The 25,665-nt window shown below is 51.2% G+C and overlaps 12 protein-coding genes across 12 annotated transcripts; 4 read left to right on the top strand and 8 right to left on the bottom strand.

Annotated features, from left to right (window-relative positions):
- Positions 1 to 1,084: 1,084 nt before the first annotated feature.
- On the bottom strand, positions 1,085 to 2,491 carry BDW74DRAFT_156897 (uncharacterized protein). Its single transcript, XM_073725059.1, has one exon. The coding sequence runs from the start codon at positions 2,261 to 2,263 to the stop codon at positions 1,463 to 1,465; it is 801 nt and encodes a 266-aa protein (XP_073581965.1). The 5' UTR covers positions 2,264 to 2,491; the 3' UTR covers positions 1,085 to 1,462.
- A 65-nt stretch (positions 2,492 to 2,556) lies between these two features.
- Positions 2,557 to 3,432, top strand: BDW74DRAFT_53544 (uncharacterized protein). The gene has a single exon (XM_073733079.1). It carries the CDS (start codon positions 2,850 to 2,852, stop codon positions 3,315 to 3,317), a length of 468 nt encoding a protein of 155 aa, XP_073581964.1. The 5' UTR covers positions 2,557 to 2,849; the 3' UTR covers positions 3,318 to 3,432.
- A 1,054-nt stretch (positions 3,433 to 4,486) lies between these two features.
- Positions 4,487 to 7,812, bottom strand: BDW74DRAFT_53528 (phosphatidylinositol-3,5-bisphosphate 5-phosphatase). The gene has a single exon (XM_073733078.1). The coding sequence runs from the start codon at positions 7,788 to 7,790 to the stop codon at positions 4,749 to 4,751; it is 3,042 nt and encodes a 1,013-aa protein (XP_073581963.1). The 5' UTR covers positions 7,791 to 7,812; the 3' UTR covers positions 4,487 to 4,748.
- Positions 7,813 to 8,790: 978 nt separating this feature from the next.
- BDW74DRAFT_180101 (Zn(II)2Cys6 transcription factor) lies at positions 8,791 to 10,125 on the bottom strand (the record flags this gene model as incomplete). Its single annotated transcript, XM_073729655.1, has 1 exon — positions 8,791 to 10,125. The coding sequence occupies one exon, from the start codon at positions 10,123 to 10,125 to the stop codon at positions 8,791 to 8,793; it is 1,335 nt and encodes a 444-aa protein (XP_073581962.1).
- A 1,023-nt stretch (positions 10,126 to 11,148) lies between these two features.
- On the bottom strand, positions 11,149 to 12,532 carry BDW74DRAFT_53515 (uncharacterized protein). The gene is made up of 2 exons (XM_073733077.1): positions 11,305 to 12,532; positions 11,149 to 11,251 (listed from the first exon to the last, which is right to left on the bottom strand). The coding sequence occupies exons 1-2, from the start codon at positions 12,259 to 12,261 to the stop codon at positions 11,246 to 11,248; spliced, it is 963 nt and encodes a 320-aa protein (XP_073581961.1). The 5' UTR covers positions 12,262 to 12,532; the 3' UTR covers positions 11,149 to 11,245.
- Position 12,533: 1 nt separating this feature from the next.
- On the top strand, positions 12,534 to 13,857 carry BDW74DRAFT_53506 (N-acyl homoserine lactonase family protein). The gene is made up of 3 exons (XM_073733076.1): positions 12,534 to 13,361; positions 13,415 to 13,574; positions 13,622 to 13,857. Exons 1-3 carry the CDS (start codon positions 12,805 to 12,807, stop codon positions 13,787 to 13,789), a joined length of 885 nt encoding a protein of 294 aa, XP_073581960.1. The 5' UTR covers positions 12,534 to 12,804; the 3' UTR covers positions 13,790 to 13,857.
- An 807-nt stretch (positions 13,858 to 14,664) lies between these two features.
- BDW74DRAFT_180098 (acetate uptake transporter family protein) lies at positions 14,665 to 15,662 on the top strand (the record flags this gene model as incomplete). Its single annotated transcript, XM_073729653.1, has 4 exons — positions 14,665 to 14,863; positions 14,928 to 15,064; positions 15,184 to 15,517; positions 15,577 to 15,662. The coding sequence occupies 4 exons, from the start codon at positions 14,665 to 14,667 to the stop codon at positions 15,660 to 15,662; spliced, it is 756 nt and encodes a 251-aa protein (XP_073581959.1).
- A 216-nt stretch (positions 15,663 to 15,878) lies between these two features.
- On the bottom strand, positions 15,879 to 16,995 carry BDW74DRAFT_186517 (zinc-dependent alcohol dehydrogenase family protein; the record flags this gene model as incomplete). Its single annotated transcript, XM_073731280.1, has 2 exons — positions 15,879 to 16,408; positions 16,464 to 16,995. The coding sequence occupies 2 exons, from the start codon at positions 16,993 to 16,995 to the stop codon at positions 15,879 to 15,881; spliced, it is 1,062 nt and encodes a 353-aa protein (XP_073581958.1).
- A 316-nt stretch (positions 16,996 to 17,311) lies between these two features.
- BDW74DRAFT_186515 (uncharacterized protein) lies at positions 17,312 to 18,188 on the top strand (the record flags this gene model as incomplete). The annotated part of the gene is made up of 1 exon (XM_073731279.1): positions 17,312 to 18,188. One exon carries the CDS (start codon positions 17,312 to 17,314, stop codon positions 18,104 to 18,106), a length of 795 nt encoding a protein of 264 aa, XP_073581957.1. The 3' UTR covers positions 18,107 to 18,188.
- Positions 18,189 to 18,913: 725 nt separating this feature from the next.
- On the bottom strand, positions 18,914 to 20,065 carry BDW74DRAFT_180095 (DUF3716 domain-containing protein; the record flags this gene model as incomplete). Its single annotated transcript, XM_073729652.1, has 3 exons — positions 18,914 to 19,227; positions 19,311 to 19,637; positions 19,702 to 20,065. 3 exons carry the CDS (start codon positions 20,063 to 20,065, stop codon positions 18,914 to 18,916), a joined length of 1,005 nt encoding a protein of 334 aa, XP_073581956.1.
- Positions 20,066 to 23,691: 3,626 nt separating this feature from the next.
- Positions 23,692 to 24,147, bottom strand: BDW74DRAFT_180093 (uncharacterized protein; the record flags this gene model as incomplete). Its single annotated transcript, XM_073729651.1, has 1 exon — positions 23,692 to 24,147. One exon carries the CDS (start codon positions 24,145 to 24,147, stop codon positions 23,692 to 23,694), a length of 456 nt encoding a protein of 151 aa, XP_073581955.1.
- A 460-nt stretch (positions 24,148 to 24,607) lies between these two features.
- On the bottom strand, positions 24,608 to 25,165 carry BDW74DRAFT_180092 (uncharacterized protein; the record flags this gene model as incomplete). The annotated part of the gene is made up of 2 exons (XM_073729650.1): positions 24,608 to 24,656; positions 24,732 to 25,165. 2 exons carry the CDS (start codon positions 25,163 to 25,165, stop codon positions 24,608 to 24,610), a joined length of 483 nt encoding a protein of 160 aa, XP_073581954.1.
- Between the last annotated feature and the right edge of the window lie 500 nt (positions 25,166 to 25,665).

The raw sequence follows: 25,665 nt of genomic DNA, 5'->3' as shown, positions 1-25,665 counted from the left end.
TTAGTTACTAACTACTTTAGTAAATTAGGAGCCAGAGGTGCAGACCTGGGCAGAAAATAAATAACAGCCTATTATTAAAGCTAGGCTAAATAAGAGCTGCTTGAATATACCTGCTTTTATATATGATTTTATCCGGAATCATACTAATTCAGCCGAGCAGTCTTATCACAAGGCTAATGCAGCAGGCAAGCGATTAAGCTTAGTAGCAGCAATCCAAAAGTAAGTGCTTTGCAACTAGTTATTAATTAGTTACGTGAAATAATAAATCTTTTCTAGTTCTGCGAAACTTAATAAAGATAATATTCTTCAATATATAAATCGCACTCGTTTTGGTATCCACCATTCTTATTAAACAACTAACATGGAAACCAATTATTTACAACACATGGCACGGGAGGGTAGGTAAATATATATTTACAACCACAGTAAACATACTAACCACTTTATAACTACTTAGAGTCATGTAAATAACGTTGCTTGCCTTTAAGTTACTTATCAATAGGCTCTCACGAGGAGCCCTAACCTCGAAGATCTCAGTCCCAATCACGAGCCTCAGGGTAACTTAAGTATTCTAATTAGTTACCAAGCACTTACTAACCACTTACCATTAGTTTAATTACCTCCTCCCAAAGTCTTCGCCGGGTGTCCTCGCAGAATATCCTTACTATTAAGCAATAATAACAAGCCTTAGAACTCCAAGAGCTAGAGCTTTGATTAAAAAATAAAGAGGAAGAAATACATAAAAAGCAGCTTTAAAACCAAGCAAAACAGCTTTAAAATAAGGAGAAAGAATTAGAGCTTATGAAACATCGAGCAAAGATATATTAAATAAATAATAAAAAATAAAAAATAACTGCTTAAAAAGTGGTTTAAAAGCAGCTGAATGCCTTATAATTACTAAAGTTAAGCACGCGTAATTCTCAGGTGCCGGGTAATTAATACTTAGTACAATTAGCGTCGGAAGCCGTAATATTAGTCAGGTGATCGGCTAGCGCGGCGTCTCACCCCTAGAACGGTGCCACCTGACCTGTAACCTGACGGTGACGGTACTGTTAAGTAGACAGGCTTCTTTTCCAAGTACTACGTGCAGCTCGCCGATCTACAGGCTCAGAATATCTGTATGGGGTCAAAGGAATTGGCAGCTATCATTGTTATAGTCAAGTCAGTGGTTCTGGCCGGAGCCCACAGGGTTAATCCTCGAATAGACCAGGTGAGGATGGGAGAAATCAAGTCAATTGGACATGGTACGGTACTTGCTTGATGGACAGCATGCTCAAACGCCAGGGAATCGAAAGCAAACCATTTGTCAACATGGATGAAGGGAATAACGCCATATATAATTTAACAGGAGGAGCTCTGCAAGAACAACTTTCTGTTGGTACAAAACGGGGCCACACGAAGCGTCCCCAACCATATTCTGATTCGAATTCGGCATCGTCCATCAACTCCTTGCGAGTTTCTTTCACGCGTTGGCGGAGTCCGGCGCAATCTTGAAAGTTTCGTCTCGCGGTATAACCACACAACTCACTCTCCGTATACAGGTATCGGTGATCAAATTCGCTAATGAGACGGGGAAGGATGCCGAGGATTCGATCACCATGCTCTTTACACTCTTGGCAGAGCCGTTGGCGAGTGTTTGTGCGATGTGTCTCATGGCGAATGTGTGCAGGGACCAGTCCATTTTCGAAAGAGGATCCCGAGCACCCTTCCACCGTACATCTATGCGCATGGCCTCGATATTCTTCAAGCGGCAGAAAGGTAGAAATACTACCTCGTGATCGTATGGGTTCCTGGCTATACTGAAATTGAGAGAGTATGGGAATGGCTTGTCATTGCAGAATGCGAGTGGCCAGCGAGCGAACTCCACGCTTGTACGGTCCTTTGCGTTTCTCTTAGCCCATGTGTATTGCTTCTTCGACCGGAGCTTAATCTTGATCTTCTGGATTGATGATGCTTGGCCCAGCAAGTCCACCAAATTGTTGACTCTGCGCCAAAGCACCATCAATTGTCCAGGGTCATGTGGGTCGGGTGCGTATATTTTGGCAATCACATTGGTTCTCTGGTATGGGAAATGACCGAATTCTTTACGAATAGCCGAATCGTATGTTCGAAGATACAATGATCGCCTGAGCAGCGTGTTCGAACTGGTCACTCTGGCCCAACCCAATTCGGATCGACCCCAGTATGTTCTGTCTTTATCTGTTGGGTCAAGCGTGAACACCAGTTCTAGGTTGCGGAGAAGATGGTGAGAAGACTTCTTCATATAGTCTGCGACTGATACGGAGGATGGAAAGGGAGTTGTTTCCAGCTGATTTTGGAGCGATCAAATCGTATATGTCGAATCTCAGTTCTGATGGGAGCTTCGAGAGGCTTCCAAGGGCGAGGTCGTAAAAAGCCATGGTGACCGGCTGGTTTCCTTTTGGTGCGGGGTGGTTCTTGTTTAGCAATGGAGGGAGGGATTGTCTCAAGGAAGGAGGCGATGAATATGAACTGAGTCACTCATTACGTTTCTAGCTAACAGCATGGATAGGTGACGAGCTTCCTCCCGGCGCGGCCGGAGCACATGATCATGGACAAAAAAGCCCGTCTTAGCTTCTCCAGCACAGCAAGTGAAAGATACTAGACCCCAGCACCACGATGAGGTGCGGGCTTCGCTGGGGACCCGGGGTTTGTAGAGAATGAAACCGGGTGGCTTCTGGATGATCTCCCTCCCCAAGAATCAGAGCCAGAGAGCCTGCAAAAAGAGGGACAAAAACGAACAACTGAAAAACGAGAGACAGAAAAGCAAGGTGTGAGACATACAGCAGATAAGAGTTCAAGTGTCAGAAGGGCAAAGCCCAAAGCAAAGAATGGATAGGGAGGGAACCACCACCACCACCACCACCTCCTCCTCCTCCTCCACAACCACCACCCACCACTCCTCTACCGCCTCCCTCTCTTCCGCGGCGACTCCATCTCGCTCCGAATATTCCCCTTCGCCTCCTGAATCCTCTTCTCGATATCTTCCAGTGCACTTCTTGCCTCGAAGTTGTCGCCCATCGATTCGAGCCATGCTATGTCGTCCTGGATACCATTGTTGGCATGACGACCCTCCTCGACAGGGTTTGACGCACCCAAAACAGTCGACGGCTTACCTCACAGGACCAAGGACCCGGAAACCGGCCTTTTACTCGGCAAGATCGACCGTGGCTTGGCTGGCAACTTTGCTTTCGATGCTTCTCCTCTGCCGACAAAGCTCCTTTCTCTGGACGGCGGCATCGATATTCGGGGGGTTGGAGGTTGCGACTCGAGCTTGCTCGCAGCCGCTTCCTTCCTAGCCGATCGTGGGTCGTTCACAAAGTGACCACTGTCTCTATAGAAGTTCACTAGCTTCACGATGACTTCCCGCTTACTCTTCAGTTGATCTGGCAGTACTCGAGGAAGCTCCTCAATATCCTTGGCAATAGCCTTGCCCAGTGCTGACAAGTTGCTAGCGATATGAGGATCCCCGACCTCTGATGGCACGCCTGATTTCGTAAGGGGTAATAGTCGAGTGTAAACCATGCCATGTCTTCGGTGGCCTCGGGAAGTCCGTTAGACTGCATGAACTTGACGCAATCTATCACGGCCCTCTGCGCGTCCCCGCCGGAAAGATTGCTCTGGGAGTCTAAACGGTGCTTGAGGTCCCCGACGCGGCATGACAGGTTCAGATCGAGATCGGGAGCTTGGCTGGCTTCGTATACGCATTTCCAGAAACGACAGACATAGTCCCCGATATGCAGGAGAAAGCGAAGGTCCTCTGGATTTGTTCTTGCCGCAGGCAGGGTCCGGAACTGATAGATTTGATTGAACGGGCGGATAGACGGATTCGAAGAGGCCTCCGATTCCCACCCCACTTCTGACAGGGGCTCTGGGATCACAGATCCTGCGACGCTCTCAATGTCATTGGCTGCTCAGAGGTCGTCAAATGGGCCCTGGTCGGACCCTCGAGAAGATTCTTCAAGAGGCATAGGAGCAGGCCCAGAGCCGGAGGGAGAAGACTCCTCCGCACTAGAAAGCTGCCCAGCACTGGAATCGTACTTCTCCATCTGTAAACAGTTAGCAAAAAGCAAAAGGGAAGGGGGGCGTACCTGGAAAGAGAGAAAAAAAAGAGATCCCAATTATAAAGCCTGTAGGCTGGCGCAAATATGGCGATCTTGGAGAGGAGAACATCATCGGGGCACGCTCTCTGTTGTTTTACGGCCATGGGCCCGTCTTGCCATGGAAGGCGCCGTGGTGCTCGTTGTCTAGGGACAACGTTGTAGGAAACTCCTTCCCATTACGGCGAAGGAGTACAGGCAGATTCAGCTCCTGCCATGCCCATGATTAGAAGCAGACCTATGTCCTGCGCGAGGAACAAGCTGTATGCAACTCAGACCTGATACATCGGAATAAGCTGCAGTCAAAATGGTGGCCTGACGTTCAGTGCGCGAGTTAGAGCGTAGGCTATACCATCGTGAAAGGTCATTCTAAGGTTGCAGCCCCTACGTACACCGAGACCGCGAAGCTTGTCTCTGTCCTCGGTGACCAATCTGTCCATTTCTAAGCTTAAGGTCGGACAGGCTTAAGGTCGGACAGGGCTTGTAACAAATTGATGTAGGCCCTGAGCAGATATGTGGTACTGATCAGCAGCCAAAGACCTCAGGATATACATATGAGAAGTTAACTATGTTGACCTCGATACAAATGGGATATACGATGTCGAGAGCATAGACCAATGTACCTAAGCACTACGTCTCCGCCCTCTGTTTGAAGAGACTCTTCCCCTTCAGCCACTGCCCGTAGCGCTTATACCTCTTCTTATCCTTATCCTCTTCAACAACCGTCAGGCCCTCCTCAGAGACATTCAGAAACTCCGCATAATCTGCTAGATTCTCCTCCGCGTTCGCACTAAGCGTATACTCCTCCACATTGCACTTATTCACGTACTCAACTAAATCCAGATTAGACTCGTGCTCACGTATCGACGCAGCCGTGAGCTCGTCTTCCGACGTCACGACCAGCGGGACTTTAAGCGGGTGGTTAATGTAGCGCTCGTACTCTTCTGCTTCCGCGTTCGTCACGGACGGATTCAGGGAGTCGGTGACGAGCTGGCCAAGAGTCCACTGCGCAATCTGGGCTTTGCTCGGAGTATTGGTCGTGAGGGACGAATCCATGGACGGGTGGCTGGATATTGTGTTTGTGGAGCGTAGTGTTCCGAGCGACGAGATGGGTTTCATGATGCCTGGGCGCTTTTCAGTTGCATAAGGTTGATGCGGGTGATCTGGAGCGTTGGATGAGGGTTCAGGCTCCTGGATCTTGACGCTACGCTGGGGCCGTTCGCGGTTGATGTGTTCGTGGGAGATGCGCGGTACAAAGGGGCTGAGATTGGAGTCGTCTGTAGATGTTGGACGGAAGTGGAGGTTGCGGAAGTTTGAGTTCATCTTGAATGAGAAGATTTTCAAGAATGAAGAGACGGCTAGGGGGCGGTAGTATTCGAACCAGTAGTCGTCATAGCGAGACAATGGCTCCTTTGGCGGAGCTGGCGGGACAGGCAACTCGCGCTCCTTGAGGTTTTCTTCTGTATACCATTTGATGTAGTTGGGCTTCTTTTTATTCGCCCAGAATCTGGGGTCCGCATGATGCAGGTAATAGTCGGTGGAGAGATCCCAGAGCATTGGCTGGCCCTGGGAGAAGATGTAGTTTCCCAGGAACAGATTGTACGCTTCTTGACGCTGCGCATCGAGAAACGAGTTATTGTAGTACCGCTTAAAGCTCTCAACCATATCACGGGAATGGCTAGTCCACTGGTTTATCTTGCGGTACGTGGCCATGGTATTGACAAGGTGTGATCCTCCATACTGAATAGCGATGTTATCGCCATGATAGTGCCACATATTTGTAAATAGGTCGACGATATCGGTGTCGTACTCGACCGTCGTCCCCTCTATGATGCCTAGAGCATGAAGCTGATACCCTAGTGCCCGCTTTCCAATCACAAACTGCGCAGCATTGGTGCGGTCAAGGCAGTCTATGCAATTTGTTCGTGCAATTCCATTCTGCACCCTTAACCCTGTTTCCGCATCATGTCCATTCTGGAAAAAGCCGGTCTTGGGAATGATATCGCTCGCGATATCTTCCAAAGTCTCAATAACATCTTGATCCCGACTCTTAGCAGCCCGACTCATATCCCAAGGTTTATAGATGAGCTTCTTGTCTTCGGGCAGAAACTGATTGAGGTACTCTATAGCGTTCGTAAACTCCTTCAAAAGTTTCGACTCCCGGGGTGTCCGCTCTCGTGCTTTGATGAGGTTGAGGACGTATATCGGCGCGCCATAACGTGCGAACAGGTTATCGAAGTGTAAAGCGGCGGCAGAGTAGAATGGATCAACAAGGTTCAGTTCAATGTCAGGTTTCGGGCTGACTCCCGAGTTTTCTTGCGTCCAGTAGAGAGGAATACTCCCTCGATGCTGAACATAAGACGTATATAATGGGTTTGCGTAGAGATCCGGTCCCGCCGAATGGAATGAGGTCGTTGTCATCTCAGAGACAATCTGCTCTGTTTCTACGTCATTCGCGACATAGCCAAGATCATTCGCACCCCTTTTCAAGAACCGCGCTCCGGCGAAAAATCGAGACCGTCGAGCAATAATAGTGATGTACACATGCCGTCCATACACGGACATCTTCGCCTGATCAACATACCCATGGATGATAGGCAAGCACCATTGGTACGGGTTCTTTAGGTTCATGATGGCTGGTGCAAGGAGATGATGATTCCAGATGAACATCGTATTAAAATCCTGTCGATGTGCTCTTGGTTGTCCGTCTTCGTGGAGCTTGCGTTCCCGTCCAATATTGTGCTGAAGCGTGTGGGTAACATCGTAAGAGTAGCTGAAGTAGAATGCTCGGGTGAGGTCGAGACTGTGAAGGATCGCAATGTATCTCGCCTCCTCAGGATTCTTCTCCGGCTTAAACCGCGACGAGCTCGAAGACGTCGTGAGAGAAATTAGCTCGGTCCCATCGATCTTGTATACATAATGACCACCGAGCATAGCAACCTGACTCCTCTTCGTCGCCAAGAGCATGTAGTATGCTCCCGTAAAGCGCACAAAGCCAAGTATAGCCCAAGCGCTGCATTTGAGCTTCAAACCGCCCGAACTCTTATTGCCATCGTCGATTGCATCCAGCAGCTGGCTCATCTGCCTCTTTGTATAAACGATATCGTCCTCGATAATATTCAGGTCGTCTGTTTCACAAGTTCGATCAATCTTCAGAATACGAAACCTCGTATCCGACAAATCCATGCCGACCATGTAGAACCACGTCGCTGTCTCATACAGGGAGAACTTGTGCATCCGGTATATCCCATCTTCACCACCAGTATCTAGGTAGACCTGTCGCTGCTTCTGCGCCGATGCCGACATTGAGTCCCGCTCGAATGACGTTGCTATCCGCGGCTCCTCGTCTTCTTCCTCGCCGACATCTTCGCTGATCGAGGGCGGTGGCGGGGGGTTATAAGGCCCTGGCCCGAAGGGCGAGAGAGGAGATCGTAACAAGCCATCATCGTCTGGATGTGCGATAGTTGGACCGTCTGTCTGGTCTTCAGAGGTTTTGTGGCTTGACGATGATGTAAATGAGGCTTCTGGTGCGGAGTTGGGCTCTGGCGCTGCGGTAGATAATAGTGAGCCGCTGTCACCGAGAGAGGCGGTCCGAGATGAGCGTCCAGCTATAGAAGCTGTGCGGCTTGCTTCGGCCTCGGTCGGGCGAGAGGCTCCGTCGAAGCTCTGCATGGCTCATGCTGCTGCCTCTTCCTGGTGGGCATGAGTTGGGTGTCAACAGTGTCGTTCTTATCGTTGTTATCGGTGATGTCATGTGATGCGGGGATGACGGCTGTTGGCTTTTCCATAACAATATTAGGCCGGCAAGTGAGTGACAATCAAGCTTCAAGAATTTAGTATTAATGTATGTGAAATTAATAAGCTCCAGCAAGACTGTGAGAGTCTGAGTAGGTCTTGTCGGATGTTCTGTCTGTGCTGATAACCAATGCCGTATTTTAACTTCTAGAGCGCCGAGTAGTCAACTATAGATATTCTGGTCGCCGGTACACAGGAAACCCCGGGAGACACTTTATTTCCAATCAGGATCATTGATTCCGTAAAGCTCAACATACACCATCCCTCAGAAAGTTGCCAGATTCTGCCTCAGCGATTTCGATTCTTACTTGTCTCATGCAGCGAGGTTGAATTCAAGAACAAACTGCTAGATTCATCTTCTGTCTTCTGTTTCTAGCCATTGTCAGATCTCTCAAACAGTGTCTTTGTCTTCTCGCAGCAAAATGGCGACATTTAACCCATGCTGGTGATGCCCTCATAGAGATCGGGTTTGGGAGAAGCTTGCATGACCATTGACGCACATTTCAAGGAAGGCGTTCCGACTGCACGATCATTGAGACTCTCGGAGAGAGAAAAGGATGAGTTGCTTACTCAATGAATGTCATTGGGCAAAATTACTCGTTGCATGATTTCCAGGGGTTTCAGGATGGCTTGAGGATGAATGCAATGGGTTATGTTGGGATGTGGTACGACCGGTATGGATTGGTACATGCGTTTTCCTATCGGAGCCAACGATTGACTTGACAGAAAGCAGTTTCCTAATCTCTCCGCGTTTCGTACAGTGGGTTGCTGAGTACGGTAAAGATGCTGATCTCAGGAGTTCCCGCAGACTCACAATTGACACCCGAACCAGCACCAAAGCCAGCACAGGTTGCTTCTTGCATACTTTCAATAAAACTTACGATTGCCACAGGAGGTGATTATCTTCCTCTCTCATCACATTCTCGGCCTCACTCGCCCTGAACTGCTGTCTCAGCGCGCGCACCGCAATTTCCGCTACAAATCTGGAGTTAAGGAGGCCCTCATAATGCGGCCATGCGCGCAAAACATTCAGTGCGCGTAAACCAACGTTCAGGGTCGGTGCTCGCGTTGCAATAACGTACATTGTTGTGATAACCCCATGGTCAGCGGTAAACATGGGGAGGTCTGGGTAGCGAGCGATAAATGCTTCATGGAATTTAAGGACGATGAGAGTCTCCTCCAGAAGGTCACCGGGAAGGGACCCGCTGGTCCTGGAAGCCTTCAGGCAGAAAGCTTGACCTATGAGGAAGATTTGAAGAAGGTCCAGGCTTCTTGAACCTTGCGCACCTATCATTGGAAGACGCTGCCGACAGAAGACGTCTAACTGCCGAGTGGTCTGGCTAAGCTGGGAGCCATTTCGTGCTTGTTCGAGGAAGAGAAACGCATAGTTGGCGAGGAAGTTCATATCAGAGAGCCCCAAACAGGATGTGATATAGGCCATTCCCGACCCAAGCAGTTCGGCCAGTGCTGGTCTATCATGGACGAGGGGTGGATTATTCGAGCAGAGAACCTGCTCTCCGGTGGGATACAGGGCTGTTTGAAAATCAAATCGCCGGAATGCAGCGACCAGCGACGGTTCAACTCTCGATATGAGATTTGTACGCTCACTCTCCTTGATTATACGCAGACCACATTGAAGATGCGCTCGTGCACTCTCGTACCTCCCTAGGAGGACATCGGATAGCACAAACATGAGACAACACAGCAGAACTACCTGGCGCAAGGCCGGATCATTCGAGGACAGCCGCTGATTCAAAAGGGAGATAGCGCGTACCGACTGCTGAAGAGAGAACTCATACACCCGATAGCTCTGACTCAACCCTTCTTGAAACCGCATGTTGCATAACTCAGATGCCTGATGCGCAGCGCTGAGCATGTTTACAGCATGGAAGACGGCCCGGTCTGAATGACACATCTGCAGGACATGTTGCTGCCAGAGCGGGGAAACCCACAAAGCAGTCAAGTTGACGATGGAGTGATGCTGAAAGTATGAAAAAGATCTTTGCTCGTCACAAGTCATGGCCATTGCCAAAGCCAATCCAGGCTGAGCGCTGAGCGTGACAATCTCGGAGCGGGTGCGTTCTTTGGGCAACTGGGCCAAATCATAGCCTTCGCATTCCCACCCAGCCGCGATGCAGTTCTGGCACTGTCCTGGTGATTCATCGCATTTCATGTGCCGGATCCTTGAGTCGTTAGACAGCGCGTTTTTCATTTTTTGAATGATGGTCTTGGCTTACCGACAGCTTCGACAGCCCGTTCTAGATCTGCGGGCGAAGACTTTCTTCCGTTTGGATGCTGGCTTTACCGGATCTTGCGCCATGCTACTGACTCCTCGTTGGCGAAAATTAGTGGTGAACAAAACTCGTGATGTTCAAATGAGCGTGCGGCGTGGGGGTGAGTGAGATAGTCGAAGAGTCAGAGCTCATGTGTTCGGCCGTCAAATCTTTGCCTGGCCAAGAGTCTAGTAAGCACCGCTTGTACCAAGCTTTGTCTGATTTAGCCCCCAACTAATTCCAAACTTAGGTTACCGTACCTTGTCAAAAGAGATTACTGTGGATATCTTAGCGCGGCAAAGCCACGGATAATCCGACGGTGGTTTGAAGATCTGGCTCTTGTCTTTGCGTCTTTGATCAGATAACCTTGTGGCGCCCCACAGGACTGCCCTAAGTCAACTATGTTTAAAGGTCATTGCAGTTCGCTAACTATTTGAGGCTAACCATTCCAGTACAGTAACTTAAAAAGGTGAGCTCATGGTGAAATATGATGCACAATTAGGACAGACAAAGTTCCGACCAAGCGTGCCGAGCCCTAATTCGCAACATTCATCAAGATGCTCTTGATGGTCATATATTCTTCAATACCTTGTCGACCACCTTCCCGGCCATATCCGGATTCCTTGACTCCTCCGAACGGACTCTCAGCGGCACTCAACATGCCTAAATTGATTCCGACCATACCGACCTCCAAATCCTCCGCAACTCGCCACATCCGTGGCATTGACTCAGTGATGACAAAACTACCTAGTCCGACGTCGCAGTCGTTGGCTTTCGCGATGACCTCTTCTTCTGTTTTGAAAGGGTAGAGTGCGACGACGGGGGCAAAAACCTCTTCGCGGGTTGTCAGGGACTCCATGGACATACCACTCAACACTGTGGGCTGGAGGAAATAGCCCTGCAGATTGTTTGGCTGACAAGGGGAACCACCGAGTAGGAGGCTGGCACCTTTCTCTTGAGCGTCTATAGCAACGAGGTTAACAGGGACTTCGTGATTAGGGAAGGCTGCAAACTACGGTCGTACCTTTGATATGGGCGATTGCCTTCTCAACAGCACGGTCATGCGTAAGTGGTCCGATCAACACACCCTCTTCAGCGCTATTGCCGACCTTTAACATTTTGATCTTGTCGACTAGGGCCGCGGCAAACTTATCATAGATCCCCTCCTGCACGAAAATTCGATTCGCGGTAACACAAGTCTGCCCCGAGTTTCTGAATTTCGCCAGGATACAAGCTTCAACCGCCGTATCAATTTTTGCGTCATCGAAGACAATGAATGGACTATTTCCGCCTAGCTCGAGCGACAGCTTGGTCAGGTTCTGACTGCACTGGCTTGCCAGTAGTTTACCAACACGCGTTGAGCCTGTGAAGCTGAGCTTCCGCACAAGCTTGGATTTGCAGAGTGCCTCGCCCACCTCAGCAACGTTGTTGAATGTGGTAATGACGTTGATAGTTCCACCTGGGAACCCAGCTTCTTTTGCGAGAACCGCTTGCGCCAGCGCACTCAACGGGGTCTCACCAGCAGGCTTCCAGATAGTCGTGCACCCCGCCGCCAGCGCAGCACCAACCTTGCGCGTGATCATTGCGATGGGGAAGTTCCACGGTGCAAGACAAGCAGCCACTCCGAGGGGTTGCTTCACGGTTAAAATGCGATGATTGGCGTTCGCAGCGGGAACGACCTCGCCATGCACTCGCTCTGCTTCACCTGCGAACCACTCGAGGAACGATGCAGCATACATGACTTCGCCTTTTGCTTCAGCGAGCGGCTTGCCATTTTCGAGGGTCAGAATGAGGGCGAGGTCATCAATGTTTTCGAGACAAAGGGCGTGCCAGCGGCGTAGCCAAGCCGCCCTCTGACGGGCGGTGGTCTTTTTGTAGGATAGGAAAGCAGTATGAGCGGCTGTTATGGCGGATTTGATGTCATGGCCGTTCATTTCTGGGAGAGTGGCAAGCGTCTCAAGCGTTGCTGGATTCGTGACACTGAATGTGGCCCCAGAGGAGGAGGAGACCCAATGGTCGTCGATGAAGCCATTTTGCTGGAAGAGATCCTTGCGTTTCAGACTGGAGAGGGACATTGTAACTCAGGTTATAACCTACGGTAGGGTAAACAAACGTGATATGAGCGTTAGGTAAGTAAGGCTGGACAGTATGCCGGTTGGTTTCAAGATGAGACGAAGTCATGGGAAGTTTGCCATTGCTACTGACTACTACATGCTCTAGGTGCTCTGAGCCAAGTAGCCGAGTAGCCTTTGAAGGATTACCGAGTGATCTCGGCAGCTCTCTCTCAGTCCCAGCAAAGGAGTCTTTCCCCGCATCCACGCATACTGGGCATACTCCACCACCCCACACTTTGCTCCCAAAAATGAGCGATTGCCGGGCTCTTGGTTGGCAAATGATGTGGAAGTTGGTGATCGCTGTTCATCAATCAACTCGTCTTATCGCCATCCTGCCTTGACTCCTGGCGGGGAGCTTCAAGCGCAGGTCGCGCTTGCCAGCATATAAATCCGCTAGTACTATCCCCTCATTTTTATCTGCATAGAATTTCTCGTCTCATGCTCTTTTCTCCATCTCTCTCTCTCTTTTTCTGATTCATTCCTGACAACCACTTGAAATTATAAATGTCGGCCATCCAGAACCAGATCGCTCAAGGCGCCGTGCCTAACGCTGTCTCAAATGTCTGCCCGCAAGGTACAAAATTCCACGTCCTGGAATGCGGCTGGCTCGAATGCGATGAGGGTTTCGTTACGCGCGGCGGTAACACCTCAACCAAGTCAACGGAGGGCAAATCCTTTGTCAACAAGCGCCGCCAGATGCCGATGTACTGTATCCTGATTGAGCACCCCCACGAGGGTCTGATTCTCTGGGAGACTGGCAGCGGGAAGAATTATCCTGAAGTCTGGGGGCCTGTTGTGGCAGATATTTTTGCACGAGTCCGGTATGAGCCACAGCATGAGCTGCGGGCGGCGATCGAGGCCACAGGGAACAGGATCGAAGATGTCAAGAAGATCATCATCGGCCACCTGCATCTAGATCACGCTGGAGGCCTGGATGAGTTTATGGATAACAAGGACGTTGAGGTTTGGGTGCATGAGCGGGAGTTTCATTCTGCGTTTTGGTCCGTAGGGACGGGCGCCGATGCGGGCGTTTACCTTGCCCATTACTTGAATCTGTCACTGTGAGTGTTCCCTGTTCTAAAGTTGGTGGGATGGTTGCTGATAAGTTGGATAGGAACTGGAAAACATTCAACGACCAGACCCTCGACTTTTGCCAGGGCATCACCCTGCACCATCTACCAGGCCATACAGATGGGATGATTGGGATGCAAATCAACATGCCCGAAACGGGCACCTTTTTCTTCATAAGCGACCACTGTCACGTTTTGGAGAATGTAAGTTATACACTAGCTTCATGCTTGAGCTCAGCTAACAAAGATAGTGGATCGACGGTATACCTCAAGGCTGGCTGGCTCGAGACCACCCAGCATGGTTCCGGAGCACACAGCGCTTGAAGCAATTGGAGAGGATCACAAGAGGGCGGGTTATTCCTGGGCATGACGAGAAGACGTTTCTTGATTTGCAGAAGCAGGCGAAAGTGTTTACTTAGTTGATTGGTATTTTTTTTATACAGAGACTACTATTACTTTTCCCAAACTGGACACCGGTATGCTATTACCATGATCCTTCAAATACTATACTGTAGGAATAGATGTCTACTTCCTGGTGTAAACATGGGGAAGGAGTGAACGGTCTAGCACGAAGAAAACATAAAAATTCGACGTCTGGAGATCTGATCTTGGCTGGCACCCTTACTTACCTACCGACCTACCTACGGTGCCCCAGCCCGAGTCAATCTCCGCAGATCCCAGAGCTTTCCCCGCACTCAACAGGAGCCAACAACCGCAACACAGCTGCAGTGGACCGGATCTACGAAACCAGATGAGGGGACAAGGTTCATATCGTTGCTAGGCCAATTCTTAGGCTCGTCCCTAGTCTCGCTAAGATATATGGGGTAAGATCTCCCCCGCAAGAACCGCAGTTCTGCCCGCTGATCCGGGGAAACGGATCTATAGACTTTGCCTGCGCTGATCACCTGAGGGACACGCCTCCTGGCCAATTCGAATCCAGAAGGGGATCTACATGATTCATGTTGCCGTCTCAAATGAATAGTGCGTCTGCTTCATGATTCGCTGGAACTCAGAACCAACGTGATAGTCCTGACCCAAGCCAAATCAGCTCATGGATAGGCAACTTCCCCGGACCCGTACCGCCTCCGTGTCAAAGGCCTTGCTTGATTTCACCCAGGTTGCGGGGAGGGAAGGGGAGGAGAGAGATGTCTACCTAGGACCTAGGCTCGGTAGGCAATGCCCCTGGATCTGAGTCTATAAAGCCAGCTTTGTCTACACATGCTCCCTATCCTTCCTTCCTCAATCCCTTCCTCCTGTTGCCCCTCTTCCTATTTCGCTTTATACACCTCCAACCATGGCCGATGCAACCGCTGACCACGCCACACACCTCGAAAAGGGCCTTGGTGCCGGATGCTCACCACCGACTTTCGCCCATCTCGACCGCACGCACACAGCCGGCGGGCATGTCAACGACCGCTCGCAGCCTGGACTTCCGGTTGTGCATCGGACATTCGCAAATCCTTCGCCACTGGGGCTGTTGTCTTTTGCTACAGGTACGCACTTCCCTTACTATATCCCCACTAAACTGATATGGAGGCTAACGGATGCGGGTATTAGGCATCTTCCTCGTCTCAGCGCTCGGTCTGCACGCCCGTGGCGTCGAAACACCAAATGTCCTTCTTGGAGTTCTTATCTTCTTCGGTGGATGCGGACAGTTTCTTGCGGCCATTATGGAGTTCTTTACGGGGAATACGGTGCGTTATTATCCTTTTTCTACCTTGTCCTCCTACCCCAGGTCGTGGGCTCTATGCTTGTAGGACCTTTACCTCGTCTTCCTACCCTAGTATATGCCAATTGAGTATGTGAACTACAGTTCGGCGCAACCCTCTGGGCCTCCTACTCCGCATTCAACTTCTCATACGCCATGATCTACATCCCCGGCACGGGCATACTGGCAGCCTACACAGATGCCGAGACCGGTGCACTAAATCCCGAATTCAATCAAGCGATTGCGATATACCTGTGGGCGTGGTTTATCGTAAATACACTCTACGTCATTGCGGCGGTTCGCAGTTCCTGGGTGCTGTTCATCGACCTGGCTATTCTGAGTTTGGGTTTCCTGCTCCTGGCAGTCGCGTATATGACGGGTGATCAGGATGTTATGACAGCTGGATACTCGGTGTTGATGGTTACGGCGGGCATTTCTTGTGAGTTCTTGTTGTATGAAGCATTTGGAACAAGATGGAGACGCTAATCTCGTGTACAGACTGGGCAGGCTGTGCTGGACTCTGGGCTGGTGGGACGACACCAATTAATCTGCCCATGTTCCCGATGTACAAGGAGCATCAGTGAGGAAGAAGGATAGGTTCAACTTCACTATGGTGCTGGCTTGAACTACCTCTGACCGTTGATCGGTCGTACATTTGTTGTGGTATGGAATTGGTGGTTGACTTCTATAATGATTATATCTCTTGCTATTCTAAACATGATACCTCTCTATATATAGCCTTATCAAATGGTCATGAGCTATGGAGCATTGATGAAGCCCGTTGGACTGTCTCGTAGCGCTTAGCCGACCTTGATACAAACCTTGCCAACATGCTGCGCAGACTTCAGATACTCAAAAGCACCCACAACTTCCTCGCGGCTGAAGCCAAATTCCTTCTCAACCGGCAGCCGGAGCCCCTTGTTTCCAACAAACCGAACAAGATCCTCGAGCATCTGAACGGGTCCAATAGTGACACCACGAACAATACACCCCCTGCTAATCGCCAGCGCCGCAACATCAGGCATCTCCTCCTGCTTCGCCTGTGCAAGGAACCCAATAACCGAGACAACACCACCAAACGCAATGGCCTTAATAGACTGGGCAATGGTGCCGGCGCCTCCATTCTCAAGGACAAAGTCGACACCGCGGCCGTTCGTGAGCTCAAGCGCCTTGGAGGCCCAGTCCGGGGTAGTTTTGTAGTTGATCACATGGTCGGCGCCGAACTTCTTCTGCACGTAAGCGAGCTTCTCGTCGCTGGACGAGGTGATGATTGTCTTTGCGCCGGCCGCTTTGGCGAGGAGAAGGCCGTTAATCGAGACGCCGCCGGTTCCTGTACCCCCCTTGTTAACGCATAAGGCACCATGACCGAAAAAAAGTTTCCATACCCTGGAAAAGAGCAACCTGCCCCGGCTTCAAAGCCTGCACGCCAAAAAGCCCATTCCACGCCGTCAACCCCGCACACACCAAACTCGCCAGCTCACTATAACTCTGCGGCGCCCCAGCACCACCAGTAATCTTTACAACCGCCGCAGCCGGAACAGCAATATACTGCCTCAGCATGCCGTCAATAGGGCCTCCATGGCCGGTCGTCCAGTCATGCTGGGGCCCGTACAGGTTCGCGACGTCAAACGAGATGACGACTTTATCGCCGGGTTCGAAACCGCGTGCGCCTTCGCCTACTGCCACGACGTCGCCGGAGGCATCGGAGCACGGGATCACGTTGTCTTTGATGTAGAAGGGGTACTGGCCCGAGCTGATTGCGATGTCGCGGTAGTTGAGGGCGACGGCGCGGATGCGGATCAGGAGCTCGTGTTTTGAGGCTGTGGGGATGGGTTCGGTGGAGGGTTGGATGGTGTGGATTGAGGTGCGCTCGCCGATGAGGCGGTAGACTGTTTGCGTAGTGGGTGTGGTGGACATGGTAGATGTAGTTCTGGAATCTGGAGAGAGCTGTGTTAGATAGGTGTGTTGGGATGACGCCACGCCACGAGCTTGCGGTTGCGGCTGTATGCCGGGCTTTTAAGCATAAATCGCCTTCTCACTCGGAGACTTTCAAGCCGGTGACAAATCAACTTGTCCGTCTGCGAAACCTGGAACCCGCCGAAATCCACATTCCAGCAAGTGCAGATCCAGTGTGGCTCCACCGTGACCCGGCAAACCGAGATAGATAAATAGACGGCTGCCCCGGTAAGACTATCCTCAACCCAGACCATACTAACTTACCTAGTTCAACATCATGTCCGCCTCTGACATCCTCTCCTTCAACTGCGCCCTCGTCACCGGCGGCGGCGGCGGCATCGGCAAAGCCCTAGCCGTATACCTGCTCTCCAAAGGCAAAAAGGTGATCATCGCCGGCCGCACCGAGCACACCCTGCGCGCAACGGCCCAGGAAATCGGCGCAACAGACTACTTCGTCCTTGACACGGGCGTAACCTCCAAAATCCCCGAGTTTGTCCAGACCATCACAGCAAAGTACCCCGACCTCGACTGCCTCATCAACAACGCGGGCGTACAGCGCCCCCTCTCCGTTCTAAACGACGACCCGTCCGAATTCCTCTCAAAAGCAGACCAGGAAATCGACATCAACGTCCGCGGGCCCATGCACCTGACTCTCGGACTCCTAGAGCACTTCAAACACCACCCCAATGGCGCGGTAATAATGAACGTCTCCTCAATCCTCGCATTCGTTCCATTTTCCGTTATAAACCCCGTGTACAACGGGACAAAAGCGTGGCTTCATTTCTGGAGCATGACGCTGCGGACTCAACTCTCGCGCGGCGGGTACGAGAAGATCCGGGTTGTGGAGATTGCGCCGCCGTCTGTGGGCACGGATTTGCATCGGGACCGTGAAGATCCCGATGATAATAAGAAGCATAAGAATCCGAATGCGTTGAGCGTCGAGGAGTTTATGGAGGTTGTCCAGGCGGATCTGGAGAGGGGCGAGACGGTTATTGCGCCGGGGATGAGTCGCGGGATTGTGGATAAGTGGTATGCGGAGTTTGGGGGAGTGTATGAGCGGTTGGCGAAATAGGGTGTTACTTGAATTGAGGAATGTGATTGTTTGTTTCGAGTTAGGAAAAGCTATGCATAATTTGATCGCAGAGCAATCTGTCTCACCGAAGGGCGTCTATATGGATTTGACCTTGTCTCGGCACACTATCCTGAAGACTTAAGCGACCAAGTGATCTCTTCAAAACGCTTCATTGGCCCCGTCGCTTTCGGAATGCACTGTCCTCGCGGGGGGGTGGTAGGTCAAACAAGAACCTTGGAAGGGCGGGGGAGACAAGCGCGTACCAGAGAGTAACACTACTGCTGTGTAAGTACCATATAGTTTTGTTAAATCAAAGACCAAACCCAGGGCCGAAGAGAAGCCGTGCGTCGGTGGTAAGTCAGTGGCAAGAGTTGCGTTTTAGGGTCGCGACGCTGAGATTGTGACGGCAACGATCTACTCCGTTTGACCGCAGGAGGCATGCCATACGTTATTTAGCTTTTACGATACTAGATTTACGTCTGAACTAAGGTATTTTACTTTCTTTATAGTAAGAAAGCACGAATAGAGGCAAGTATATTTGCTGCAGCTGAGTACAAACGAGAAACCAAAAACCCAGATAAAAGCAAAGCATGATATGGCCTGGGAGATCAGCTCTACCAAGGAAACAAACCAAAACTGGCAAATCAATGAATAAACGATGAATGAGACTCAGGTCTGCATGATGTTCCAGAGAAGACTATACTTGGCAGGCAGATCTAGGCATAGGGCTAGGGAATCACCGATCCCCGGAAGATGCACCGAAGCACTTCGGTGTGGGAAGCCGCTGACAGCATCAATCGCATCAGATCAAATCTCATCCCAAGCGATTTCTCCTCCAGCTTCCTTCTTCAACTTCTCCTTCGCCGCAAGCAGGTCGATGCGAGCGTCGACTCGCGCGATGTGGTTGTAGAGGTCCTGACGGGCGCGCTCCAAGAGAGGCAGGTTGTTGATGGCTTCAGCGCCGAGTGGGAAAGGAATAACCTCCTGATACGTATTGCGATGTTCATAGTTCTCCCGAGATACATCAACGCGGAGTTTGCGTGGTCCTGGTCTAGGGTTTCGGTATCGGAAACGGAAACCAGGCGCAGGGGGAGCGCATGAATCATCGAGGTGCTTGTTGACTATGGAGAAGACGAATGTTAGGCCATGCTACGAGAACGGAGCAAAAGGAGAAAGGTAAACTCACAGTTGGTACAGAACCTACCAGCCTGCCAGCAGTTGGCACAGATGCCGTTGTTCTTGTTGCCGAGACGTTCGACGCACGACTTCCAAAGGCCCTTACCAGCGGAGCAAGTCTCGCAGGGAGACTTTGCAAGGGCGCCACGGGTCTGCACGAACGCAGCTTCAAGGTCTCCGGTTCCTCCGGTCCAGGGCTTGCCTCCGCCGATGTTGGGTCCGTCGGGCTCACGCCACTCAAGAGAGCGGACGATAGGGCACGGTGCGTAATAGCGAATGGTCTTGTTGACGGTTCCCTTGGGGATGATTGGAACGTTGTCGGGAGAGACGTTGGGGAAGTTGGAGTTGGAGGGGTCTGGCGTGGCATACTTGTCAGCAAGGTTGTGCTCCGGGAGTAAGGATTGAATCGAGGGACTCACATTCAGGAGCTGGGCTGCCGCGGCCTTTGAACTCGATCTCGCCGTCCTCAAGTTCTGCGTCTTCTACCATACCATCGTGCTTCGGGGAAAAGTTGCGACGGCGGATGGTTGCGGGCTCATCGTCGCCGAAGTCAACTTCATCATCCATCTCGCTATCATAGCGGGAGCGCTTGAGAGTGGTGGGCGTGTCCACGATGATATCGAAGTCGGCATTGGAGGTGCTGGGAGCGACGTCCAGGTGCTCGTCATTGCGGTCCTCGGCGATGTCCATATCGGCGTCGGGAGGAGTCGACACGGACTGGGTCGACTGAGGGTTGCGCTTGGGGGTGTTCTTGGAGGGCTTTCTGATACTGGGCTTTGCCATGGTTGAGGTATGATTGTACGTTGTGGTACGAGTGGATTGAGTTGGAAGATGGATTGAGGGTGGATAGTCCAGAAGGATGGATGCAAGAAATATGGAGAGAAGAGGAAGACGAACGGATTCGCCGGGCAAGCACAAAAGCTATATAGGCCATAGTGGGCTATATATTTACAGTCCGTGGGTGAAGGCGAATCGGTCCAGAGAGTTGGATGGGTGACTGCTGCTCGGTCAGGAGAAGGGGCAGTCACAATAGACCATGGATGATTGGATTCACCCCGCTACTTAATCAATAGGCACCGGCTATTCAGCCTCACGCCTTTCAGAGTGACCAGGGTCGATGAGGGATTTTGTCACGGCCTCGACTTCACACTGATAAAAAGATTTCGGGTTCGAGGTGGAGAAGCCAGATTCAGTGAATTGGATGAGGACTGCATGGACACAAAATCGGCGAAGAAGGAGGAAGAAGCGTTCGAACGGATGTAACTAGCATTGGCGCCACGGAGGAGCACATGTAGCTGAAAACTCGCATTCTTGCTGTGGGAAGTTGGCCGGCCGCTGTGATAGAAAGATCGGACGTTCAAACGAGGCAGAATGTAAATATGGATTGGATATCTAAAAAAGAGGTCTGGCTTCCAGGAATGAGCTCTTCAAACAGAGGTCTACCTACCGAGTGTAAATGGTAGTATCAGGAAAAGCAGCCAGAGCAAACACAAAGACAAAAGAATTCAAGGCCCATGCGCACTGTCCCTGCTTTCGTAGTTTTCTCAAAGCTCCCGCCCACCATCAACTTACTCAAGACCTAGTCCCAGTCCAAACCGCCATGACCCGCTCCATCTCCTTCCTTTCTAGCGCTCTCAACTCGCGGATTCTCGTCTCAACCGCCGGCATGCGCACCTTAAGTACAAAAAGTTCGCTCTCCTGGATCTTCCCATGACCGAATACAGCGTGATTAGTGGTGGCCGCATGAGAAGAAAGTCTGCCGATCACTTTGCTGTTCGACTTCGACAGCAAAAGTTTCATGAAGCTTGAGCCAGGGGCATCCTCCTGTTCGGTGCCAGAGGCTTCGCAACAATTAGCCCCAGCACCTTCCAACGCCCAAAATGAAAAGAAGTAGCTATGACTTACCGATTCCACACGTTCACCTCCTCCCAGGCTGGGCCCAACAATTTGCGCATACCCTCTTCCCTGTCTTTCGTGGTCCGACCTCCGGTCCCTCCGGCAACCACCCAACGACGCATTCCTTCCATGGACCCTGCCTATGCATACATCCAAGACAGACTTTCGCTTTCTCCATGATTGTGCCCCGTGTCTGGATATATGCTGCCAGGAGGGCAAACTCGTCTTTCATCGGCCGTTGAATCGGGCGCTTTTTGTGATCGGTTCACCAGTCGAGAGTCTGCACGGCAGGCAACGCCATATATATCCCAATAGCGGCGCGTTGGGTACGGACTGGAGTGTATGGGAGCTCGTTGATCTCCATGCCGGACCCGACTGTGTCTCCAGCTACTATCGCCGTATGCCTAGTCCTGCATCTTGCTTTCCGTTGCTGGGTGGGAAGACCGATTACCTTTAGGTTGAACATCAACCTCGGAATTGACGTGGGCTTCGGGTGCAGGGAACTCGCAGACTTTGACGCTATTGCTGCAAGCTTGCCGCGCGATGAGATAGGTGTTCTTGTCCACCTTTGCTTCGGTCCTCGTCCCTGAGGTCAAGCGTCGACGCTTCAACCGCGGAAAGACCCGGTCCTCGTCGTGTGCTCTGATGCCGCAAATCCAACGCTTAGCTGTACAGGTGGGCAAACTGTTGGTGCAAGTAGCCATTTTGGCGGCTGGCTCCGATAAAGGATGGCTCCAGAGATTCCGTTGTCTTCTCTAAGGCTCTTGGATGCTGCCGGATTTCGCGTGTGTATGATGCGGGATTGTAAAACTAGTGGATTATGTGCAAAGCTGTCTTGGGTGATGAGAAACTCCAACAAGTGATGAACGAAAGAGAGGAGGCATGGACCATGGGCTGGATCCGCCATATCGGGGTGAAGGTCGGAGTGACCGGCAATGGAGGTTGAAGGTTAGGGTTACCGTATTCACCGGCCACGATCAGGACAATGGGAACATGCAGAATGGGCCAACCTTGGGCATCTCACAATAAGAGGGAGAGGGATTTTTTAAGAACTGGATAGTTTGGACTTTGATTAAATTGGCTGATTTGGCTAGGAGCAAGGAAGCTACGGAAATGCTAGCACGGAAGGGACGAGTAAGGGCTCATGCTCCGTCGGTCGACATCTACGCCTGGAGGTCTTGGTCCAAGTGATCTTGATATTCGCTATCACATAAGAAACGGATACTGATTGACTCCCAAAAGAATAATGCCAATGCAAACGGTGAGCCAGAAACCTGGCAACAATGGTACAAGCTGCCGCGTCCTGAAATCGCGGAGCCTACTCCTGCGCCGTATCGTCGAAGGGCTCCTGCCATACCTAGGTACTTCTACCATCCGTGTCCAGCATCGTTCCTGCGCTGGCTCAAGCCCTTTCCACGTCTCGCGCGTGGCGCTCCTGCTCTGCTTGCAGTTCACACACTTGAACATGCCGGTCTTTGCGTCTCGTTTGGCAAGGACGCAGGTCTTGTATCGCCCATTCCCTGACTTGCATGAGAAACAGGGCTTTGGAGCTTTCGGGTGGCGAGTCTGCATATTCGCAAATTTGAGATCGCAGAGGCTGACCAATGCCTTCGGAGCAATAAATCCAAGCTTATTCTCGCGCCAATCCAGCTTGCGGATCCAAGGCTCTTTCAAGAGGTCCACAAGTTCTTTGTCCTTGCGCGCCATTGCCTCGTCTGCAAGTGGAAGGGTTGGGCCGTTGGGGCCACGCCCCTGAACTGTGGTCTCGGATTACTATTGACCATGTATGAGTAAACACGGATGCTGCCCTTACGTGGTTCTCGTTTTGGGATTTTGACACTTTCCCTGTTCGCGTAGCCTTGACGGCCCACTCGCGCATTGTGCAAAGCATGGCGTGAGCCCGGTGCCACCCGAGCATCTTCATTATCGCTGAGCCCCGCCTCGGCGCGAGACCGCTTTGGTGCGTCGAAGCGGGCTTGTGATCTGGTAATAAATTGATGAACGGGACGGTTTCGGTTCCCCACTGTGGAGAGTCGAAGCTTGATGGTTGGAATTGCTTGTGGTTGAAAATGTCTGTACGTTACCTAGGTACGATGAGGCTGGCAGAGTAGAAGAGCTGGGGAATTGCCCGTCAGAATCGAAAGGGAAATGGGAAGTTCTTATATCTGCGGCCTGGCCACCTTTCAATGAATAGTACCCTAGGTATGGTTTCAGGCTATTTACCAACACGCTTATAAACGATAGGACTGGACATATTCCCTCCCCAAGTGTCCACTTTTGCCAACAATAGCCTCGAATTCATGGAGGCGTCTATTGGTCACCAATATGCTCGGTTTCCTTAGTGTCTGGATCAAATATTCAACTATGCTGTTTACTCTGCCCGCTCTGCCGCCTACAATAGTAACAGTACGCACAAAGACATCTACGCACTTATAGCGACACTCACCAAAAGACCCTACTCAATACTGCTTATCAAGAATACGGAAAAAATTATTTTGGCGTGTATCTATCCGCTATCTCAAGACCCTTCCATTCCAAACCGCGCCGAAGGGGTCCAGCTCCCGCTCCCGCTCCCGCTCCCGCCCCTCCTGGTCCTGCTTCCGCTTTGCCTTCTCGTCCAGAATCTTCGTTCTGCGCAACCAGGTAATATACAGAAACTTTCGAATGTCGTTTCTTGCCTCGCGAAGATACGGTAGGTCGTTACTGTCCCCAGCGCTGAAAGGGAACGGCACTACTACCTGGCCGTATGCTTCCGCTTGGGCCCTTTCTTGCTCGCTAAGACGTAGGGAGGAGGACCACTCGGGTGCTGAGAGTGAGTGTGTATCTTTCATGATAATTTCGTTATGACCCACGATTTCACCAGAAGTTGGGACAGGGTCGGGAATTGCAGTTGTAACAGGGGCGGCTTCGAGGTTGTGGTTGCCCTTGCTCGCCAATGGGTCGAAATCTGTTTCTCGTGAGTAATCCATTCTTTTAAATGGGATACGGAAAAGAAGATACGGGAGCACCCACAATTGCTACAATTGCCCCGATACTAGCGGCAATTTGCGCAGACGCCGTTATTCTTGGGTCCTAGTCTGCACGCAGGTGTTCCATAGGCCGCGTCCCTCCGCACACGCGACACAAGATTTGTCTGCTTACTTTCCCCATGTTTGTATGAATGCTGCTTCCATATCCGTGATTGAACCAAACCAGTTTGATCCTTGGGCACTGCGAGGCCCGAGCCCACCGTCATTGCGAGGATACGCAGGATCGCGCTAATCCAGATACCGGAGGACTGGAAAATGTGTGTAGTAGGCAATGGTACGGCTCCGGTCTATGACGGGATCCATAGGGAGATTGGACGCCGGGACATTGGTGAGGGTGGGCTGCGCTAGAAGCCTGGAAGCTTCTTGTTCTCGCGGTTGTCGATGTGGCGCTGGGTTAGGATTAGACGACTCTGTCTCCGGAGCCCTCTTTTTGGATGAAGTCGTAGACTCTGCATGTATAAATTTCGGATTAGCCAGCTAACACGCCTGCGATCCATCTGTACAACAGATATGGTAGAACAGACTTGCGCTGCGGCCATGGCTCTCCGCTTTTTGCAACCGCAGCTTTCCTCCCAATCCCTTTGTGATCATCAGCCGCATCTGCTTCTCCATATTCCATAATCGCAATTCCTATTTTGCCAGCGGACTTGGCGCGGTGTGCATTTGCTGGTTGAAGTGCTGGTGCATCTACGGACCAGATGCCGTCTTTGGGCTTGTTTCTTCGAGCGCTGGGCTGCTGCTTCCGGTTATTTTTCCTGAGCGGGTAAGTTGGGGTGAAGAAGTTGTCACAACGGGGCTTGTTGACGTCTGGCGCCGGCATGGGGAACCTAACGGTTGCGTTGCTTGTGGTGGCACCCGGCGGTTTCGGATTGGGTCTGTTTGTCTCTGTGTTGGATAGGTTGAGGTTGGAATTGACCGTAGAATGGGGCGTGGTATCGCTAGAATCTGCTAGGTCCATGCTGATCGAGTCAGATAAGGGCTTGTTGAGAAAATTCGTTGAGTAATGTAAACAATCCAAATGGTTGTGGGAGTCGGAAAGGAATCGTCCGACCAGGACCTGACGCGGCTATTTTATACGGCCACTTCGGTATTCACTGTTACAGATACCCCTGACTTTACCACAGGGTATCAGGACATTCACCGTCATTTTGTGGTAAACGACTTTATTGTGAGGTGAGGATGGGTTTCTGGCCGCCAAACGCTCACAGAAGCTAAGTAAAGGACGAACCACTCGCCCCGTCGAAGGCGACCATGATCCCGGACCTCGGCGGTAGATGTTGCTGGAGTGAGCCACAGGGATTTTGAAGATAGCTGAACAGAGAAAACGTGTTTACCCAATACGGAAGTCTCGATGGCTTCCACAGCCGCCCGATGAAGTGTGTACAAGTAAGTTATAGAGATTAAGAAGCACGCAAGGTTGAGGTTTACAGAGTCAAGGAGTTGCTCGGTGCATTGTTA

Source organism: Aspergillus multicolor (assembly GCF_047715735.1).
Source record: "Aspergillus multicolor strain CBS 133.54 unplaced genomic scaffold BDW74scaffold_20, whole genome shotgun sequence".
In the NCBI taxonomy this organism is placed as follows: Eukaryota; Fungi; Ascomycota; class Eurotiomycetes; order Eurotiales; family Aspergillaceae; genus Aspergillus; species Aspergillus multicolor.
The sequence above is the reverse complement of the archived record's forward strand: the minus strand, read 5'-3'. Positions and strand labels throughout refer to the sequence as shown.

Coding starts and splice junctions, on each gene's coding strand:
- BDW74DRAFT_156897 (XM_073725059.1), bottom strand. CDS start 2,263: ATGAAGAAGTCTTCTCACCATCTTCTCCGCAACCTAGAACTGGTGTTC.
- BDW74DRAFT_53544 (XM_073733079.1), top strand. CDS start 2,850: ATGGATAGGGAGGGAACCACCACCACCACCACCACCTCCTCCTCCTCC.
- BDW74DRAFT_53528 (XM_073733078.1), bottom strand. CDS start 7,790: ATGCAGAGCTTCGACGGAGCCTCTCGCCCGACCGAGGCCGAAGCAAGC.
- BDW74DRAFT_53515 (XM_073733077.1), bottom strand. CDS start 12,261: ATGTCCCTCTCCAGTCTGAAACGCAAGGATCTCTTCCAGCAAAATGGC.
- BDW74DRAFT_53506 (XM_073733076.1), top strand. CDS start 12,805: ATGTCGGCCATCCAGAACCAGATCGCTCAAGGCGCCGTGCCTAACGCT. Junction 13,362..13,414: donor CATTACTTGAATCTGTCACT/GTGAGTGTTCCC, acceptor TAAGTTGGATAG/GAACTGGAAAACATTCAACG. Junction 13,575..13,621: donor ACTGTCACGTTTTGGAGAAT/GTAAGTTATACA, acceptor TAACAAAGATAG/TGGATCGACGGTATACCTCA.